Here is a 21,797-nt window from a genome sequence, read left to right on the forward strand (position 1 = left end):
ATTACTGGCCCATGTGTAAATACGTCCCAGACAAAGAAACAGACTACAAAAAACTCATATATGACACAAAGTTTATTTCAAGGTTAAATGATTGTTCTATGCTTTGAAAGTTCAAATGTAACTTACAGCTGTTTAGATGACAAATTAAATTAATGATATGGACTAGACTGTATAACATGACCAGCATGTGTACTTTTGTATTTAAATTATTGTAGTATGCTACATTTAAAATAAGACATGAGGAAGTTTCTGTGATTACGCTGCATCTTACCTTGGGAAGATCTCTCAGTTTTTAAAGTAAAAGGTATCTGAGTTTTGTTACAAAAGTGTTACTTTTTTTCTATTTTGCAAACACGTATTACAAATGAACTGCTGTCTGCTATTTTGTATCTGTAGTGGGGTCTTGCAGGGATTTTTCTGACAACACTTCTTGTCTCGATCGCTGCTCTTTTGTCTCGCCAGGGTCTGAAAATCCTGGAGGATACAGAAGATTGGAAAAGACATCAGGAAATCTAGTTAGGTTAAATAGAAAATAATATCTGTATGAATTCATCTCAACATGAGATCATTCTAAAATGAATTTAGATAACAAATCAAGTCAAGGGTACTGAGCGCATTTATGGAACAAAGAGGCTTTTTCTAGGCCAGATCAGCGACAGGTCTTTTATTCTACTTCAAAAGAGGTTGTCAAGCTTTTTAAAGGTGATCTTTTTAAATTTGAGTTGTTGAAATATGTGCGAGCAGAAAAGGAGACTAAGTAGAATATAAAATTAAGTATAGACATTTAAATAAAACCTCAATTGTGTTTATTTTTTATATTTTAATGCATATTTGTGATTTTTGCACGTATAAACAAATAATTATGCAACCCACCATTTGAGCCACTTTCCCTCCATTTGAGCTTGTTGTCTTCGGTGTGCCGTGTCCAAGTAGAGCGGAAGCTCACCAGCTCAGCTGTGATGTGAGCGAGGCTCCACTGCAGGCCTCTGGAGCTCTCCTTCCAAAGATTACTGGTGAAAGAAAACAGTGCTGTTTGTACACATATTCATATTCCAGTCATGAAAACAAATGACTCGGCTGAACCTCAATTTGATATTTTTTAATGAGATTTTCTGCACCAAGGTAAAGGATTGCACTTTTTTTCTATGAAATTATCTTCAAATATATCTTCAATAAAAAGAAAACAAATTAAAAAGAAAATAAGCAATACATAAACAGGATTTTGTGCTGACACTTTTGGGTCCCTACTGACTTTGGTTATCCTTCTGGTGTGTTTAACTGAGCTGTTACTGTTACAAATTTTTAGATTAATTCACCTTTGAATAATTATCAAGTCTCCAAAACGTTTCGTCACTCAAAATTATCAAGTCATAATTACAGGTTTTTGACCAACTCAGCAAATGATAGTAACATAAAACACATGGTGTACATGATAAACATATACATAGACATCCTACAAAGCAAAGAATTTGTGAAACTGCAAGCTCCAAGTGTAAAACTGCAAAAGTGCCAGAAACTGAAGTTTCCTGAATAACCAGAGCTTGACTCCAACAGCATTTCAAGTAGACCTTCACGTTAAACTGACCAGCTTTACAGCAAAATTAAAGCCTGAAAAAAGTTTGAAGTTAATTTCCTCCTTTTGGGACAACTGTGTAGATGTATTTTTTAATAAGTCCCCAGTTTGAATTCTATTAAAGCTAAAAATTATGCAGTGTCAGTGCTGTGTCTGTCCATCTGAGTGACAGATGGAGCCATTCAATGACTAATTGTACTAAGACACACAAAGGAAGTAGGTTTTCAAGAGTTTTAAAATCAGTTTTAGTCAAACTCTGTGTGCCACTCAATATCACAGTAAAAACAGACTTCTGAACCAGTCTATAGCACAAAAGGACTAGAATTAGCTGACGCTAACCCTAACTCGTCCAAATATGGTCACTTCTGACATGCTGACATCAGTCTTTCACATTTTTCTTTATGTGTGTCAAATGCTTTGGTGTTAACACTTTGTTAACATATTAATATCTAAAACCAAAAGTGCAATAAAGTTTATTTTCCCAGCAGGTTTCACAGGCCTTGTGTTTACCTATGTCTGTTGCAGGGGTCTGGTGGACCTGGGTTCTCTTCCACCAAAGGAATAACAATCTTTTCAGCCATATCGGTCAGCAGAGAAAATGTAGGATACACAATGAAGTCTATGAAACCTGCGAGAACAAAATCCAGCATATCAACATGTGAAGTAAACTGTTAGTGACTCAAAAATACTAACACCTTGTTATGTCTTTAATGTCAGTAAAGAAATTTAAGTGCATTTCAGTGATTCAAACAATAAAATTCATATGCTGCATTATCACTGTGAACTGTTAAAAAAAAATTAACATAAATCTTGCCACTGGCTTGTTACTTTTAGAAAGAGAAAAAATGTGATTAGCTTCACTAGAGAATACATTTTACTCATTTTATGTATCACAGGTGGATATTTATTGAATATCTTACAAAGGCATAAACAACAGACAAAAGCGATGAGGAAGCTGGTTTTAAAAAAGAGTGTGTGATTTATGAGACGTACCGATCTGGGATTCAGCTACTAGGGTGGTTTGTCGATCACACAGTGGAGAGAAGGGGAGGCCGAGCTCCGCCTCTCTATCACCCTCACAAAGATAGAAAGAGAGAAAGAAGATACTTAAAGGGCATCCCACACAACACCTGAAAATAACTTTTAAAAGGTCAGTTTGTTCCAACAGTCGCCTCCTGAAACTATGAGACTGTTCAAACCTTTTTTAATTAACAGCCAAACAGAAACAAAACGTGTTTCATAGGTACGCACACGTCTTGTTTCTGAGACAACAGAGCTCTCCCACACCTCTTCTGTTCTGATCTCCTTCAGATCCAGGTAGTAAAAAAAGCAGAGTGGGAGCAGCTTTGTGCAGCATTCACTCTAAATACACTCACTACAGTCGTGCCAACTAACATCGTCAAAAAGCCAGACAATGAGGACAGCGAGCATTTTCTCTGTGGGGTAATTATATTCTCATAGTAACTCAAACATCAACAGAAAGAGTCCCTCCACCTGATTGGATAACTACATCTCCTGCTGAGCTGAAGAACAGCTATAGCGTCAGCTGTTGCTTTAAAGTCAAGACCAAAAGCCACATCTTGCAGTCCTCAGCTTTTGGCTCATTATATTGTTTTATTATATACTTTCCCCCAAAGGTCAACAAAAACATGATAGCTTGAGTTTCTATTGGGGTTTGTGAGGCTTTAAAGGAAACAGCACTGATTCTCTGCAGTCCTCTATTTCCCATATGTAACCCCTTAAAGCCAAGTGCATTACATTATATATGACATGTACATGATTTTTTGAGACTACATAATCAGTGTGATCTTAAGCAATGAATTGCAAAATAAAGCAAAATTTATTTTGATATTGAATTTATTTTTTATTATTTTGTCAGAATGTTCAATAAACAATTATTATTAAAGCAATTATTTCATGGTTCAGGCTTTAAAGGGTTAAAACTTGAGCTGTTAAGATCAATTCTTTTTTCAGTACCAAAGTAATGCAGAATAACCTGTTAGAAGAGATTTTCCTTCTCTGCTGTCTCTGCGTCATATCAACGAGCTATTTTTATGGATTTCTTTAGCTCTGACGTAATATCCCCCACTGAAGGTTTCCCACCCTCCCTATACAAGCAATTTACAAAAACTGCTGCCTCTTATTAGGCATACAGCCCTTTGACTCATCAATCATGCAGTTAATAACAGAGCTAACCAGTCAGATGGAGACCAGGGACCACCAGGGCAGATATGGTGACGTCTAAGAATATAACATAATGCGTTCTTTTATATTTTGAATTTACATTCATTGTGTGGCAAAAGCCTGTGACCACCGAGAACTACAAATGAGCTGGCATCTAAACCACATGCAATCAAGGACAACCTTTCAGACAGGCTACATAAACTCTAATGCACTTTTGTTTTAGAAAATGACCACCATCCTTACTAACAAGCCTGAAAATTAAATCACATATACTGGGAAGCCAGTGCATCTAAGTGCATGTAAGAAGCCAAATCATAAAATGCTGGATTTAACCGCTACAGGCAACAAAGTATATACATCACTTTTGTTGGCTTTGTGTTTAGGGCACAGCTAATGGCAATCCTAACAGATAAACAACAATATTGTACAGCATAACATGTTAGTCATCAGCAAGGCCTGGTGAATAAGGGAAATAAGTGAAGGCATAGAGACTGATACGATCTATAGAGGAAGTAAATGTCTAGTATGGTAGGATAAAGAGAGAGGCCTAACATACTATAAACTAAGCTCTCTCTGAGGTATGGCTTCAAGCAAAAAGGCTCCAGTGTAACATTTTTTCACCACTGAGGGATCAAATTGGAGGATTTGGACTTCCTCTACAATCATCTACAATCATCATTCATCTGTAGAGTATAGTGAACAAGAAAGCTCACAAATCTGAATCTGGACTCCAACGTGGAATCAGTGATGTAAGAACAGTGGAATCACAGTGGCTACACTTTATTTTTATCCAGTAACAAGATGTCCTGTTTTAATTAGTGAGTTTGGAAGTTAGCAGGCAGATTTTCTTGTTGGTTGGCGGGATTAAAGCTAGTTGTTCCCCTTGTTTTCTATATTTGCACTAAGCTGAGATGGGTAGCTGCTGGCTTAAACTCTTTATTGACTACACACTATTTACTGTTCGTCTTCTCATCTAACTGTTGGCAACAAGTAGTTTATTCTTTTATCCAAAACAAATCTTCTTTCAGCTTCTCTCTTTAGGTGTTGCCACACTATCCTCCTCTGTCTCAGGTCTTCCTTCACTATATCCATGAACCTCCTCTGTAGTCTTCTTTTCTTTGTTTCCTCATGAAGAGAGGTCCACATTCAACATGCTTTGTCCACTTTATGCTCTATCCCTCCTCTGCACATGTCTAAACCATCTCGGGCTCATCTCTCTGACTCTAACTGATGTACTCATTTGTAATCGTGTCCATCCTCGTCACTCCCAACACAGAGAGGACTACGTTTGGTGACACTGCCACCAACTCTAAGCCATACGTCATAGCCAATCAAATCACAGCTGACACTCATCTCCACGCACTCTGCCCTCCCTGCACTCTCTTCTTCACATCTCTAGTTATCCTTGTTGACATGAATCCATGCTCATCACTAGTCAAAATAGTCATTTCAGGGTGCTTAAAAGTGGAGGGTAAAGACCCACTGAGCAAGCACTTTTAGAAAGTAGAAGAAAAATTCTTGATAACAGGAAAGAATCTGCAGCAAAAACAGGCTCAGAGAGGAGCCTGCCACTCTGCCCTTGAATTTGTGTGAAATAAAAAGAAGAGCATAGCGAGATGACAAACAACAAATAGGACATATCTCAGGCCTATTAAACAGAATATATATATATATATAGTGCCTACCTGTCTGAAAAACTCCTCCATCAAGGCTTTGGTCCAGCGAGAGTGCAGCGCCCAAGGCTTGGATGGATGGCTTATGTCAGCCGTGTGCAGTAACAGAGACAGTGCTTTGGGCTTGTCAATCCTGGTGTAGAGAGCATAAGGCAAGCACTGTTTTAACTGTTGTTTTGTTGTGACTCCAGACTGAAAAGCAGACTAAACAGCAGCCAGCCTGAAACTAAACTGCCTGCCTGCATCATGTGCAGGCTATTCTAATCAGCTCACTGCACTCCAAGCATCCATTACATGGCCTGCTGATTATGCGCCACAGTGCAAACAACAGCACAGTCTATTAGCAGTACCGTTCTTGTTGTTGTAGACAGGATTTCATCGCTTTGACTTGGAGCAGGTGGGAGGACATGTCCGTGGACAACACCATCTCTATAACAAGTGACCGCAGCTCCCTGTGAGAACGCACGCACACACAAAAACACACAGTGTACAAGTTGACCTTGGCTGATGAGGAGTGAGTAAAAATGACAGACAGGAAGGCTCAATGGGGTTGTAACCTGTTTAGATTTCCTGATAGATTTCCTTGTTCCCATGGCAACACTGACTGCTAGAAAAGCCCATTAAAGTATGCAGCTGGGGTTTATCTTGTGTGATATCTGCACAGCTCCCCCAGTCGCATATGCTGTGAGTAATATATGAAGCAGCAGCCAATACAGAAACTATGCAGAGTATAGATATGTTGTTATCGCAGACTGCACCGTAGACCATCAACTACAGCTAACTTTTACTTTAAATGCATGTATCACAACATTCCTATAGCATCTACCAAATGCAACTTATTTACTACATTTCCAAGTTTAGACGCTGTAGTCAGAGTTTGTTATGTCTGTTATTCCTCTGCTGTTTGGTGAATATGTCGTTACACGATATCTTAGGAGGTCAAAGATCAGGGTCAGCTAGAAGAGACACTGTATGCTTTCACATAAGTGCACTAGCCAACTTGAGGTCTGGGGGCTGTTTCCTTAAAGCATCAGGATGTCAGTTTATATGGTATGGGATATTGTATTTGTTTTAAATGTTATATACTTATGTGGTATGTGTATTTTGACTTTTGCTGCCATGATGCCAGGTCGCTCTTCGAAATGAGATTTTTAATCTCAATGAGATTTTTTTACCTGGATAAATAAAGGACTAATAATAATAATATATGTAAAATAACGCTAATAAAATAGAATAATGACATAATTATAAATGTCATCACAGATAAAAATCTAAATGTTGTGAAAAGCCACAAACTAGCTCCACACTACAGAATTGGTATTTAAACTAGTGGATAAATGTATTGCAATTGTTTCAGTCGATTCCATATATTCATAATAAAATAAAACAAAAGTATTAATTAATAAAAAAAATTTACTTATTGGCCAATTCGTTTTTCCTAGAGGTCAGATTGGAAACACACTAAGATAAACAAATTATAGCTTTGCTCTCCTACATGATGCAGTCTGAATTCTCCGTTATTTATTTTTCTTCCCGTAATGTTGTATCATGCCTATGCATATACATGCATATGAGGACTTACTGCAAACCAAAACTGCCTACAGGTACATTTAACAACGTCAACCTGAACTTCTAGTCAACATTTATTGTTTTAAGGGAAAAAAGGCTGTCTTTGCCCAGACTCTAACTAAATGTTGCTGTTGCTATTGGTTAAAACCTCATTTATAACATTGTTAACACATTTATTTCTGGAGGGGATTTTTGACTTTTCAGAATGCCCTTTAACACCAACAGATCGACAGGGACATTTTTACACAGGCTTGTGAAGTTCATACATACAGACAGCAAAAAAGTTTCTCCAACAAGAGATCAACAGGTGAGCAACTGATCACACTGCTAATAGAGGAGGGAAAACTTTTCTATGACATATTTATGTCTCCCTGTGACTGTCTGCTTGGTAGGGAAAATGGGTCATTTTAAAGATTTAAAATTAATTTAAAAAAAAAGTATTTTGCATATTTGAGATGGCTGATAGCGCCGTTCTGGCAAAAAGGAATCATTATTAAATTCTTTAAACTCAGTCAATGAAAAAGTTTAAATGATTTATAACACACAAAAATTAATTATTATTATGGTTATGAAAATATAAAAATAACATTAACACTGTAAAATTTTGAGGTCTTACATCCATTCCTCCCGCGTCAAATTAATAAAGATGTTCATTTGGTCGTCCAGCAGTAGGCGGAATGCTGCACTCAGGTGATGGCTCTCTTGTACGGCCCGGTCATTGTAGATCAGTGCAAACTCTGACCTTGGAGACAAAAGGTGAGTGGAGATTATTACAGACAGTCGACGGACAGATGGGCAGGTTGTAAAGTGTTCCTGTGCATTAAAGTGAAAACTTTAATACGACAGTTGCTCTGAGTGAAGGAGGTGAGACTGAGATAAAAGAAGGGTCCTCGGGGAACAATTTAATGACTGTGACTGCAAGTCTTTAATGATGAATTTTAAAGTGCTGAAGAGGAGGTGGGATGTAATGAAAAATGACACAGTGTGGGTATTAATAACTCACTAAAGTAAGATAATTAACGGATTTATCAATCAGGCATCCTGTATCCACTCATTGTCATTCAACTGTTAAAATGGCCTGTATTTGTATAGTGCTTTACTTAGTCCCTAGGGACCCCAAAGCGCTTTACACTACATTCAGTCATCCATTCACACACTGGTGATGGCAAGCTACATTGTAGCCACAGCTGCCCTGGGGCGCACTGACAGAGGCGAGGCTGCCGGACACTGGTGCCACCGGGCCCTCTGACCACCACCAGTAGGCACCGGGTGAAGTGTCTTGCCCAAGGACACAGCGACCGAGACTGTCGGAGCCGGGGCTCAAACCGGCAACCTTCCGATTACAAGACGAACTGCCAACTCTTGAGCCACGATCGCCCCAAATGGGTTAAAGTGGGTAATAAAGCCCACTGTGGACAGTTTTCCAATTAGTATTTATTTTTAAGCTTCTGCCACCTTTCACAAGTAAAATAAACATTGAGTAAAACACTAGAGGAAATGGTTTTAAAGACAACACAAAGGTGTGTGTTAAAGTGATCTGTTGGGGAGAGTAAAAAGTGAATGAAAAAAACTGGTAAGACTTCTGTGGGTCTGTAATTTCCTAATATACATGATTCAATTCAATTTTATTTATACACCAAATCACAACAACAGGTGACTCAAGGCACTTTCCGTTGTAAGGTAGACCCTACAATAATGCATACAGAGAAAAACCCAACAATCATGTGACTCCCTATGAGCAAGCACTTTGGCGACAGCGGGAAGGAAAAACTCCCTTTTAACAGGAAGAAACCTCCGACAGAACCAGGCTCATTTATTCATAATGTTTTTCCTTTCATTGCTATGCAGATGACACAGAGACATACCTTCCTAAAAAAAATCTAGTGACCCTAAAAGTCTAGCTGATGACTTTATAACTATTTAGTCTATATAGTTATATTTCGTAAATACTGGGTGGAACATTTTCGTCAACTCAATACCTAAAAATTAGAAATGTGTTACTTAATCTTACAAATTACAGTGCAAAAGTCTCATTTCTTTATATTTCTGCTTGGAAAATGAGAAAAAAGGCAAAAGCAGCCAAAATGTGTCTTTTCTGATGAGGCTTCAGTGGACAGCAGATCATCAAACAAAAACCCCCAAACATTCCTCTGAAAACGGTCAAGGCACAAGAACTTGATGCTCAAGACTTTTGCACAGTACTGCACAGTAGAGTACTGTTCCTATGGTAATCGCCAGGTTTGGCTACTACGTTCTCCTCTGGTTTACATGGAAAGTTAATTTCTTGGCTTCCTACTCGTTTTAGCAGACACACATTACCCCGACCCTGATCCTCTCTACTAGCTCCCTGCCTGTTTTAGAATTGATTTTAAGCGCAATCACATTTAACACATGTTCGCATCTGGCCCTGTGCCACATTCAGGCAGCACTTCTGCCTGAAAGTTGAGGCTTAATGTCAAATGCAGTCATGGCTTTCCCATCAGGGCCTGTCAGCTATGAAATGAGGAGAAATGTTTGAAATGAGGAAGTCTTGTAGAATCAGAGGCTTCCAATAAATCACTTCTTAAAATACATTTTTATAGACGTGCTTTTATGTGATGCCATTTCATGTGATGTCGTCCTTTATAGGTTTTTAATGTTTGAATAACATCTCTCTCATCTTGCATATTATTTCTGGGGTTGTTTTTTTTTTTTTTTTAGCCTTTCATTATTTGTTTTGCACCCACATTTTAATCTTTCTTTTTTTCATTTGAATGTGTCTCAACTTTAAATAAATTGCACCTGTTATTTTTGTTGTTTTATTCTCTTTGTGTCCTTTTGCTTGTCAGGCAAGGCACTTTGTAAAGTCTGTTGTTAAAGGTGCTATACATAATAACTTATTGCATTGATTTTTCAGCTCATATCATATATTACATATCTATCTCAAAGTCAGATGATGTTCCAAGTAGAGTTGCTGACTTTGGGATAGATCTGCTCTTAGGATGTGTTCTTTTACTGTGGGCAGGCATCTTTGTACTTTATTCCCAAAATAAAGTATGATGATGATGGGTGCCAAGAGACTACGTTCTTCAGTCCTCCTATGTGGAAAGTCTAAAAATACGATGTTTTGTCCATGAAGTTGTGTTTGCTTTAGATGGTTCTCACTCGCTCGCTTACTAAAACTATACAGAGGAAAGAGGAAAACTATACTGAGGTACGCTTTAAGAAAGCGTACCTCACTATTTCTGTATTTCCCGATATCTCTTACTATTTTACAGTTTCATAACAGGACGTGGCTCATGTATAGCTGGGGCTTTGTACCAGGGCTACGAAAATATTGCAGAAAAGAGCTTACTTTGTGTGGATGTGAAAGTTATTTGTAGTTCCTGTGTGTTCATAGTCATGGATGGCTGCAGCAAACAGGGATGCCATCACCTCGAGCTCTGTCAGCCAGTGCTTGATAGACACAAATATAAAACCATTAAAAAACAGTAATAGAGTACTATAATGGTAAAAAGAAAGTACACCATCTTTCAATTCAAAGTTTTAAATATATACATAATAAAAGTCATCTGGTCCTTATCTGGCCTTAGAAGTAGCAAAATACAACCACCCACCAAGGTGGTTGTATTTCCACACCACAGCAGCTTCACCCATGACGCTTTTTATAGCTCCACATTCATGTCCAGTGGTGTAGGTGCTTGCCCACACAGAGCCTACAAGTGTTAAAAATATGTAAAGTGTCCACTGCAGTCACTGCCTGTGCTTTTAATGCAGCATTTTTTATTTATTTTTGAATTTTTTATGGTTCGCTTGTATAAGTCATGTGCATCCAGTGATGTGCAGTTAGGATGTTGGAGCACCTCAGGGTGGTGGGTAAAGACCCCTTTCCGCTCACTGTCTAAATGGAAACATGTACAACGGAAATGTACACAGGCACATTCGCAAGACCATAAATTATGCTTTACTCGCTAAGCCAAAAGCCTGTATGTGCAATATTTCCAGAGACATCCTTCATAAAGGTCAGATGATGAAGACAGCAACTCATAGAGTCCATAGATACAATGTAACAAGTTGAAAGTCCTGACATGGGAACTCCCTAGTGTGGGGGAGGCCTTGAAAAACATCAAGGCCATCATCTCTTTATTTAGTCTCCATAATTTTCCCTCTCAAACAGCAGTGCTTAGTGGCTTAAAGAAAAGTTAGAATGGAACAGATCCTGTTTCCCTGCAACGCCATCTCCACCAAAACAGGAAGTATCATTTCTATTCTCACAGGACTGCAGGCTCTGAAAGTAAAAGTCATTTTGGAATTTGATTTTTATTTGTGCTCTACAATAGATCCTTATTGTGGTGCTAATGTCAGGCAGTGACTCTGGTCATTAGCCTTCATCTTCAGGGTGATAATGAATGCCACATGTATTTAAAAAAAATGTAAATGCAATCCATGAGAGTTGTTAGGATATTTTAGTCTGTCGATATATTTTTAAAAAACATTTTACACAGTGTAATTCACATTTGTAAAAACAACAGATCACTGCAAATTAGGAAAGTGACTCCTAAAGAAATAGGTTATATATTTGTTACCTATTTGTCTATTCAGTCAAAGCAAATGGGACACAGTGCCACAGAAAGGCCAGCGAGGGTGGAAAGTGTTAAAAGGTGGGCCGCTACACATTGTTGCTTTTGATTTTTTCATGGAATTTTCAGAAAATTAAAAAGAAAAGTTATCACACCAGCCTTATCCTTTAATAGAAAATCCAGGTTAATCTTTTGTACCACGAGTCCGGAGCGCAGCAGCAGACAGTGCAGTGTCTGAGTTACATCAGCAGCGTGAACGTGGTTGTGGTAGGGGTTGTTGTATTTGCAGTATCCTCTCTCCAGCGCAGACAGAAATTCTGTGAGGCACGAGATGGGAATCTGCAAAAATGGTTGCATAATCATCAAAAGTAAAGCTATGTTTAAAATACCACAGGTTCACAAAGTTTATGTCAACAGTAAAAGCTAAAACAACCTGAATGTTGTAATAAGGCATGATGCATGTGATTTACACACATAATTTGGTAACCCATTAGCCCTCCAAACACCACAAAGGATAATAAAACCCATATGCCTGATAATATCTGCAAATGACAACACCAGTTTCTCACAAAAATACTCCTTCGGAGCGGCTCTGATTATATTACAGTGAGATCTTCCATCCAAAGCACTGAAATTCTCCAATGACTGTAATAAGTCATTGTATAGACGATGAACTATATACAAACTAAACAATGAAATGCAAAGTTAAAAGACCTTAAAGCGACTGTTGAGCTCATATCTGGTGATCAGCTCAAAGAACAGAGTTCGCAGTGCGTGATCAGAGCTGGCCGAGTTCAGAGCAAACACATCAAAGCTCCAACGGTCCACGTCCTAAAGAGCAAGAGAGGAAAGCACTGATGTATACTTTTGGTGTGTATACGATAGATTATGTGATGTCCATATTTTTAGCAAAGATCCAACCCACTGTGAGAGTTATGATTAGAGGGGGCTTACCCTGAGGCAATTTACGACCGCTGCAGGTTGGTCCGGCATGGCTGCTGTGTAGGCCCTCTTGAACATCCTGGAATAAGGGAATGTTTATGGTGAGTTCAGTTAAAGTTCAGATGTTGACGCTGTGCAGCGACCTCGGTTTAGGAGCTGTTTATATAAATCCTCTAAAGTCCCTGTCTGCTTTGGAAGGAAGTTTTAACAAGAAAATGGAGACAATGTTTCACAGTCGTGTGTAGCTGTGTTTGCCGTGGATGTAATAATAACAACAGAGTGTGAGCTTGTATCGGACTTATTGCACAGACAATGAAATCAGTAATTTATAATGGGACTTTTATTATGTGAGATGCTTGTTTGCTTGTTTCTTATTATTTAAGTTTCATAAAAGAGAGTTACTGCTGTATGACTGCTTCTGTGTCTTCCAGTCAGTATTTTATGAATTGCTGTTTTAAAAAAATGATTCCAGGGTTTTGAGTTCTTGTTTATCATTTTGAGTTTTGCATTCAAATTTTGATTTCATAATGATTCTGGTCATGACACTTTGAGCTTCCATTCTTGTTGAGATTTCATTGGCATTCTAGTGATGTCTGTTATTGTCTGTTATAGTATTGAGTCTTTGGCCCCAGTTTTTATTTTATTTTATTCTGTTCTCGTATAGTTCTCGTTCCCCTGTGGTTCCCTGTGTTTGCTTTTACCTGCTGTGCATCTCTCTCCTGGTCTTCTGGTTTAGCAGTGTCCCAGTTTTAGCTTCATGGCAGGTTTTCTGTGGTATCTCATTTACTTTCTGTCTTTTCTCTCCTTTATGATCTGCTCCTCTTCAGCCTTTTTTACGTTCCTTTACTTGTTCCTCCTGCGTTCTGCCCTCATAATTGTCCTGTTTCCCAGTCAATCTCCTCTGTGTATATATTCTGTATAGTCTAGCCTCATTGTTCAATCCATGGTTATGTTCTGTGTCTTTCCATCATTTTTGCCTTTTAGATTTTTTTGTCTGGATTTTCTGTTTTTTTAGATTATCATGTCTGGGTCTTTCTTTTATTTCTATAATTTCCCTACAGTACATGTCCTGCATTTGGATCCTTTCCATAACATCATCATTCATTATGCCTGCAGTTCTGAAATAGAAATGAATGAAACGTAATACCGCTCCACAAATATCCCAGCTTGCACTGCATGCACAATGCTGCGAAATTTGGGCTTCTCATCAGAGCGTCGCGTAGGACGGCGGATCTTCTGGGTGAAAGTGGAAGCCAGCCAGTCAGTGACCTCTGACGGCACCCCGTCTGACTGCAGTTGCTGGAGGTCATCTTCAGACTCCAGACACTGCCTGTGAGAAACAGTGACTGTTAGACAATATTAAGACACGGTAATAATGAAGACTGAGAATGAATGAGCAGCACTAATAATGTGCCTCCGCGATATCACTGTGGTTCAGAGATTTTTAATGGTGAAAGGATAATTTTATATTACACAATTAGATTTATTTATAAATACTTCCATTAGCTGTCCAGTCAAAAGTGTAATTAAAACATTTAATTTCAATTGTATGTCTGTTAAATAAGCTAAGTAAGAAGTTACTACTCCCAGAAAGACTTTTGGCACTTTTTACTCTGGTTTTTATGAAAGGCAACCAAAAGAGACTTCATCGTACTGCTTCCACTCAAATATTAGCAGAGAAACAGCACTTAAAATTGCACAAAGCAACATGTTTTTTTCACTCTGTTTTTTCTATGACACACTGGATCATAAGATCCTCCGTTCCACACTTCATGGATTGTGTACCTCAGGCTTTGTAAAGCAGGCTACCAGACCACCAGTCCTGAAAGAACACTTTCTGCTGTCAGACACTTACATGGCTGCTGTGCTGATGACACCAAACTTTTCTTATCAGTTTCCTCATCTGACATGCAGGGGAAGGCCTGAGAAGTCAGGAGAAAAAGAAAGTTTTCATAGGACTCTATGCAGTCCTGTGAAAAACGAAGTACACCCTTAGTGAATCCATAGGAAATAAGAAAATAGGTAGCTATCAGGAGCTAATCAGATCCATTTGATTAATTGATCGTCAGAAGGTGTGGGCACTTCTATAAAAGCACAGCCTTTGTCATTATGCTGGTGTGGAGCATTCAGGTGAGTGCAATGAAACAATCTTCCCAGGAGATTCACATCAAGGTCAGACCACGCCATGAGGTCAAACACATTACAAAAAAACCCAAGAGCTACAGCTCAGATTCTACAGGCCTCAACTAGCATATTAAATGTTAAAGCTCATAACAGTACAATAAGAAAAAGACAGAACAAGTACAGCTTGTTTGGAAGGGTTGCCAGGAAAAAGCCTTGTCTCTCCAAAAAGAAATTGGCAGCACGACTTAGGTTTGTAAAGTTGCATCGAAACAAACCGCAAGACTTCTGGAACAATGTGTTTTGGACAGAAAAGACCAAAGCTGAGATGTCTGGTCATAATGCACGCAGCTGACAACAGTCATGAACAATAGTTTTCAGACTAGTTTAGCAGAACCTGGGCTCTTTACACTCATTGTCACACATGAACTCCTCTATATACCACAGTATGCTAGACTCAAATGTGGGGCCATCTGCTTAACCGCTAAATTGGGTGAAATTAGGTCATGCAACACGTCATTGATACCACACCAACAAATCTACAGCAGAATTGCTGAAAAAGAAAATAATGAAGGTGATGAAATGGCTCAGTCAAAGTCCAGACCTCAACCTGACTGAACTGAGAACTCTGCATAAACACATTTGTCAAACAACTCGAGAGTGGGCCTAAAATTCTCCACAATGACTTGAGAACTGATAAGGTCATATAGAAAATAAGCTACCGCATAATGGGGTGTACTTATTTTTTCACAGGATTAGATATAATCTTGTGAAAACTTTCTTTTTCATATGACTTTCACTGCTAATCCATGTGATTGTTAAAACACTTCAGCCATCTGTAGCTAACCCAAAATCCCACTTTCTCACACATGCTGGTTTCTAGTTTCTGTTTGTAACAGTTTCAAAACTAGCTATATCTCTTAGAGAACACTGTGGTCATTCAGTTTAGTCGCAATGGTGAAATGTGCCCCAGATGAGTCACTGTTTAAAAGAATAACTAAACAAAGGTGTTAAGTGCTAATTAGGGACTTTAAGGATGTACAAAGGTGAGTTACCATTTTCAGTCTCTGCTAAGCTAACCTGCTGCTGATTGCAACTTCATATTGTAGCAACATAACAGTGTTATCAATGATCTCATCAAAGCCTTTAAAAAGTACTTTAAAAGTACAAGACAACTCAGAGGAAGATGTAAGTGAAGCTGATCAAACAGACATGAACTGATCTTTTTTTCAGTTATAAAAGCTAATCACACAGTAGGTGTCCCATGTACTCCTTGGATAACATCTTTTACACTTATATTGTTTTTCTGGCAGGACTATACTGTGGTGGTTAGTGCTTTCCCCTCGCTGCTTATCCAGGATGTGAAAACTCGGCACTGATCTATAAAACTGATCTACAATTTCATCTTCTTTTTCTTCTTCTTCTTATAGTATTATTTTACCTTGTTCCATCGAGGTACACTGCCTCTAGTAACGATGCTGTGTATTCCAGGTTCTTTTTGATTTCTTCAAAATCAACATCTTTCTCGTCTAGCTGCTTCAGCATGCTCCTCAGCCTGAAAGTAAAGGAAATACTAGAATCATTTTTGGTGCTTGAAAATTGTTGCACGTCTCAGCATCCACGTGCAATAAGTAAAAAGCAGGATGGGTAAACATTAAAGCACTCTTTGGGTCCAGAAACAAAAGCTATGGAACAAAAATCAGTGTTTTCTGTAACTTATTCTGCCTACGGTGTTATTTTAGGATGCAAATAGGAACACCTTGAACCTGCAGCTCTGTGAACAAGTATTTGCAGACCGACAGCACTTGCTGTTGTCTTGAGTGAGTGAAATGACGTCCAAAGCGTTTTAACAATCAGTTGAGAAATCCTGATGAACGGAAAAAGCTCATTTGGAAGTGATTTAAGTGCCAAGCTGTCCAAAAAGGGCATCATTAGTGCCAAATTTTCCATGAGACGAAAGCTTCCCATGGTTAGGCCCTTATGTAACTCAAATTATATCAAAATATACTCCCTGAAAAAAATCATAATTTTCTGCTTTATCTAAATGTTCTCTGAGAACACGCTGCCTCTTTTTGATTTCGAAACTTTTAATCAAATTAGGTGCTGGAAGCACATCCCCTGAAGTATAATAGAAAGCAAATGCTCGATGTCGCTCAGAGTGTAACCCACCTGCCGTGTGTTACTGTAACCTCCTCTCAGGAATGAGTCCAAAAGCTCCACGTCTGATCCAGTTGCCTTTAAAATTCGTATCCTTAGTTTGTAGGACTGGAATCTTTCTGCTGTGATTGTGTTTTCATTTGATTTCTGAAATATATCGACGTGATAATATACAGTATCCGTGCCGCAGATAATTTCTTCAAAACATTTTAGTGCGTTGCCCATATGGTGACCAGAATGACTGTGTTCAAACAGCGTAAGGCCGGGCAATGGAGCCAACTCCTGGGGATGAGACGCTCACAGCTTTTCAAGTGTTTATCACGCTGGCAAAAGCTTTTGAAAGCTGTCGAGTCGTAAAAATAGCATGCATCTGAATACCACCGCTCACTTTCTATCTCAAGTAATCTTTCATGATAACACAGCCTTTTTTGTTTCAACTGTTTGCGGCAGAAGAACCTTTGACAGGACGTTTACAGGAAATTACTCGTCAAGTGCACTCGTGAAAGTGTGTTTATAGAAAAAGATGACAAATTCTCCTTTGGCTCAAGCATTGTTGAATCTACACATCTACACACTGCAGAATGTCGTCCTCTCCAAGTATAGATGAGCACAAGAGAATGGACTTAATGGCATCTCATTTGCAAGCACAAAATAATAAAACAAACGTCACCCCAACCCCCACCCCTGTCCGCACTCAAAACCCCACAAGGTTTGGAGCTCTGAACCCTGCTCAAACTAAAAAACAGATGAGTTAACCAAAACAAAACCACATGACCCACCACTTCTGCAACAGCTACCTCCTTCAGCAAAAGCGTGGGCAAGACAAGTGTTCACACTTGGAGTAAAATGCGTTTCTTCTCTCATGTCACTATGTATATTTGTACAGCCAAAAGGTAAACGCAAAATACTTGTTGAGGTAAGAATCTATAAACTTAATTAGAGCAAGTACGGTCTGAAAAAAAAACATGTCAAACCATAACCCTCTAACCCCGAGTGTATTTTTGAGTCACATATTTCCACTTTTGCAAAACAGAAAATCTCCTGCATAGAAATGCTGTGCTGCTGAACGTTATTGTAACAAAAAAACAAAAGCAAGCATGTTTGATAAAGTCCTCTTGGCCCTGTTCATGTAATCAAACAGAAGCTGGAGTGTGTAGTCAACTAAACATAAAGTCTATTAATTGAATCCCTGTCTTACCTAGAGATGGGTATCTGGAGCTTTTTCTTACGGATTCGAACCAGTTCAGCCATTCCGTGCTCAAGCTGTGCTCTGATGGACCCCAGAGTTCAGTAAAAAAAAAAAAAAAAAAAAAAGATAGAGAGAGGAAACAATGCCAATATAAAAAAATTAAAATGTATTTTGGGGAACTAGTAAGCAGAAAAGTTCTGCAAACCACCAACGCAAACTTTATGTCCTGAGACAGACTTCTGTTTCAACAACTCTCCCACCCACTTCTGGGGGAACCTACTCCACTTCTCTCTGATTGGTTAGGCGGGCCCAAACCGTGTCAGTGTGTGCGTGTGTGTGTGTGTGTGTGTGTGTGTGTGTGTGTGTGTGTGTGTGTGTGTGTGTGTGTGAGAGAGAGAGAGAGAGAGAGAGAGAGAGAGAGAGAGAGCCGCTGTGAGTGTCTTTGTCAGACCATGAGTGTTTGTGTATATGTGTACACCCGTTGTGTGAGGTGTGAGAGAGTTGACCTCACTCGCTGATGAAGTGTTGACTGCAAGGCTCTCAAGCAGTGTGTACTCAAATCCCAAATGAGAATTTTCCACCGGCCGCAAATCAGAGAACTGCACAGAGAGTCTTTCAGTGAAGCCCACCAGAGGCACTCAAACCAAAACATATAAACAAAACTTGTCCTTGAAAGCCGTCCACAAAAGCGCAGTAGGTTAACTGCTGTTATTGATGCAGCTATGCACAAAAATCATCCTAATAATTCATTTCAACAACAGATTTCTTGGTTTCGCTTTACTTAGATTTACTAAAATGTGCACCACTGTCAGCTAAACGCATTGTATGTGGAAACTAAAAGGGGAATTCTCTGTCTTTTGAGACATTGTAAAAAGGCAGAGTGCAGAAGACCAGAGGAGACAGCGAAGCGCATCTCTAAACACTTTTACAGTTCTAGGCCCAAAATCTATTACCAGCCTTTATTTATAGTAGGGTATTGTGAGAGTTGTGCAATAACGCGGCTTGGGAAAACCCCTGCCTCCGGTTTTTCTCTCTCCTTGGCCGTGCTGCTTTGGCTGCTGGGTCAGACTCACTCTCATGCTCCCATGCTCTTTGACATGACATGGCATATTGTAGAAATGAAGATAAGTAACATCATGTCATATGATTCTCCATCTCCTGTGTCACATTTGGGTATTTATTTTTTTGTTTTTTATTTATTTTTTCCCTCATCGAAAACAGCATCGAATTTCAGATTGTTAAAGAATCAACTTGTGGAAATACCAGAGAGTAGGCTTACACTCATATTCGTGCTGTTCTATGTAAATTAAAGGCTGCAGAGGAGTATTTCTTCCGATGTCAAGCTTATGTATAACCTTTTGAAAACAGAATTTTCCTTTGTGTGGTTGCTAGCCTCTTGCTTTATCTTAATGTTTTTTCCCCTCCATTTATCTCTCATCACTCCTGTTTGTCTCTGATGATGACGAACACGCACCTTCTGATTGCTCTCTCTATGTGGACTGACCTGAGCCAGTGACTGCTTACTCCTGCACTTCAGAGGGAGAATTTTGTGGCACCATAAATCACATCTAAATATTGCGTTTCTTATAGGAACTAAATGTTGCAGAAACAGACCGTGCAGGAGAACACGTAGGGGTGTTTTTGTCTGTTTTTACAACAGAAGGTTAAAGAATAAATGAATAAACAAACCCACAAAATCTGGTTTAGCGCCAAGCTTCACTTGTTACTGATGCAGTTCTGAAACTTAGTCGGCAATGTGGGTAAGACTAAAGGGCAAAATCAAGCAAACAACAGAATTATTATATTTTTTCACTTTCCTCTAGTTGTGATAGGCACTGCAGAAAGTTTTGGTTAATTTTGCACTAATATATATTTAAATATTATTATATTTTATCTCAAAAATATCATTTTTTAATATTATTTATTATCCGTAAACCTCATAATCTTTAGTTTTATACATATTGCTTTTTATTTTACAGTCTTGATTCGACATCAAGTCATTTGATTCAGCAGTGATGTTATTTCTTAAAAGACTAAGACTTAATCTTAAGTTTAATTTTGTGCTCACACAATCAGAGAAATCTTGAAAACATATTTTTTACATATTTGTATTGCATTCAAGATCCATCAATTTTCTTCTGCTGATCCAATTCAGCCTTACAGGAGCCTATTCTAGCTTTCACGGGGCGCCAGTCTATCACAGAGCTAACATAGACAACCACTGAAGGTCACACTCACACCTATGGCCCATGTGTTTGGACTGTGGGAGGAAGACAGGGGAAATCCACACAGAACATGCTTCACACAGAACATGCTTCACACAGAACGGCCCCAGCCGGTTGATGGATTCCAACCCAGGATCTCCTTGCTGTGAGGCGAGAATGATGCTTGTGCTAATCACTGCACCACTACGGTTTCATAATTCATAATAATTGAATTATAAAAATTTTGATCCACCCATTAAGTTTAAATCCATCATGGAATAAATCCTGCATAACTAGCAAGATTTCCATAAATGTCATAAATATAGCGAGCACTATAAATAAAGATGTTACTCCCACTGCAGTGGTGTGAAGGCAGACGTATCAGCCCAACATGGACAAATGAAACTAGAGACACGTGACTGACCACACGGCACAGGGACAAATCATTTTTATGATCAGGCGATCGATACAGTGCACAACATGCTTACTCCCCTAACCTGTGCTTCCACTCTATCTGGAATTATACACTTGACAGAATAAATTGATCATTTTTGGGTTGGCAGTTTGGGACGTTTAACATCAATTAATAGACTATGAAAATAAAAATAAAAAATACATCATATCAACAGTGTTGCACTCCGCAATCACAGAATCACAGAATCTACAGAAATTATGATCATAGGGTAAGAACATAAATAAATGCCTTACCATCCCTGGGTGATCCTCCATGTCACAAGGCTGAGATTTCGATCAGCTGCTCCGCGTATCTTACACGTTGGTGTCATGACCTCTGGATTGCACCGCTGCAGAAGACCAGCTGCATGTGTGTGTTTGTTGGTTTAAGAGAGATACGCAATGGGCTTACACCTCTGTAAGTAAATACAGCATGTGCAATTATGTCATGAGTGTGCACATAAGGCTAGTTTATGTTACCTATGCTGCTCCTTGTTACGTCTCCTGTGTATGTAAGCAGTATTTTGCAGTGTGCACAGTATGTGGGTGTGGGTGTAATCCCCTAGTGTTCAGTGCTCAGCTGGGGAGGCTTTGCGTCACCAATACAATCAGCAAGAGAGTGTTCATATCAGGACCTGAGTTTCCACCATGTCCTCAGGGGCTCAGGAGAGGCTGTGCAAGGGAAGAGTTCATATGCATGCAAGGTTTCCATATGCAGAAAAGACACGACGGTATTAGCATTCATTCTTAGAGTATGTTTTTATGTGTGATTATATTTTCATTGTAGTGGTAAACACAAATATAGAATTTTGAATCACTAGCAGACATTTAATTAAACTTTCAGAATACAAATAAAAGCAAATTAGCTCCTGGTTTGCTCAACCTGCACTTTGCCTGCTACCATGAATTATGGATTATTTTTTTAAAAGTTCTTTTGATCAAATTTTTCATAAAACAAGTTAAATCCTAAACCAGTGATTTCAGGTGTTTTCATATTTTGACATCTCGTGAAACAGCATCTAGCTCATGTTATAGCAGCATTATAGTGTGTTGTAAACCTTTTATTTCCTGTGCTACTTTTATTTCAAAACTGAGTGAAGAGAGAGGAGCCACTCTACTACACAGGCAAAGAAAAATCTCCATTAAATCTTTACGAGTATATGGAAGAATAAA

The 21,797-nt window shown here is 38.8% G+C and overlaps 1 protein-coding gene across 4 annotated transcripts; it reads right to left on the reverse strand.

Annotated features, from left to right (window-relative positions):
- Positions 1 to 54: 54 nt before the first annotated feature.
- LOC134626903 (dual specificity calcium/calmodulin-dependent 3',5'-cyclic nucleotide phosphodiesterase 1B-like) lies at positions 55 to 21,073 on the reverse strand. Of its 4 annotated transcripts, none has more exons than XM_063472795.1 (14): positions 20,880 to 21,073; positions 16,063 to 16,176; positions 13,648 to 13,830; positions 12,513 to 12,579; positions 12,273 to 12,389; positions 11,757 to 11,897; positions 10,334 to 10,434; positions 7,616 to 7,741; positions 5,781 to 5,882; positions 5,443 to 5,563; positions 2,567 to 2,648; positions 2,084 to 2,201; positions 874 to 1,010; positions 55 to 474 (listed from the first exon to the last, which is right to left on the reverse strand). In XM_063472795.1, the coding sequence occupies exons 1-14, from the start codon at positions 20,954 to 20,956 to the stop codon at positions 380 to 382; spliced, it is 1,581 nt and encodes a 526-aa protein (XP_063328865.1). In that variant the 5' UTR covers positions 20,957 to 21,073; the 3' UTR covers positions 55 to 379. The 4 variants fall into 4 exon arrangements, with proteins under 4 accessions (XP_063328865.1, XP_063328866.1, XP_063328867.1 ...); XM_063472796.1 differs by lacking the exon at positions 20,880 to 21,073 and adding an exon at positions 17,977 to 18,074; XM_063472797.1 differs by lacking the exons at positions 16,063 to 16,176; positions 20,880 to 21,073 and adding an exon at positions 14,356 to 14,424.
- Positions 21,074 to 21,797: the final 724 nt, after the last annotated feature.

This window comes from Pelmatolapia mariae, linkage group LG5, assembly GCF_036321145.2.
Source record: "Pelmatolapia mariae isolate MD_Pm_ZW linkage group LG5, Pm_UMD_F_2, whole genome shotgun sequence".
NCBI classification, from domain to species: Eukaryota; Metazoa; Chordata; class Actinopteri; order Cichliformes; family Cichlidae; genus Pelmatolapia; species Pelmatolapia mariae.

Coding starts and splice junctions, on each gene's coding strand:
- LOC134626903 (XM_063472795.1), bottom strand. CDS start 20,956: ATGACACCAACGTGTAAGATACGCGGAGCAGCTGATCGAAATCTCAGC. Junction 12,580..13,647: donor GCTGGGATATTTGTGGAGCG/GTATTACGTTTC, acceptor CCCTTATTCCAG/GATGTTCAAGAGGGCCTACA. Junction 12,390..12,512: donor CGGTCGTAAATTGCCTCAGG/GTAAGCCCCCTC, acceptor CTTGCTCTTTAG/GACGTGGACCGTTGGAGCTT.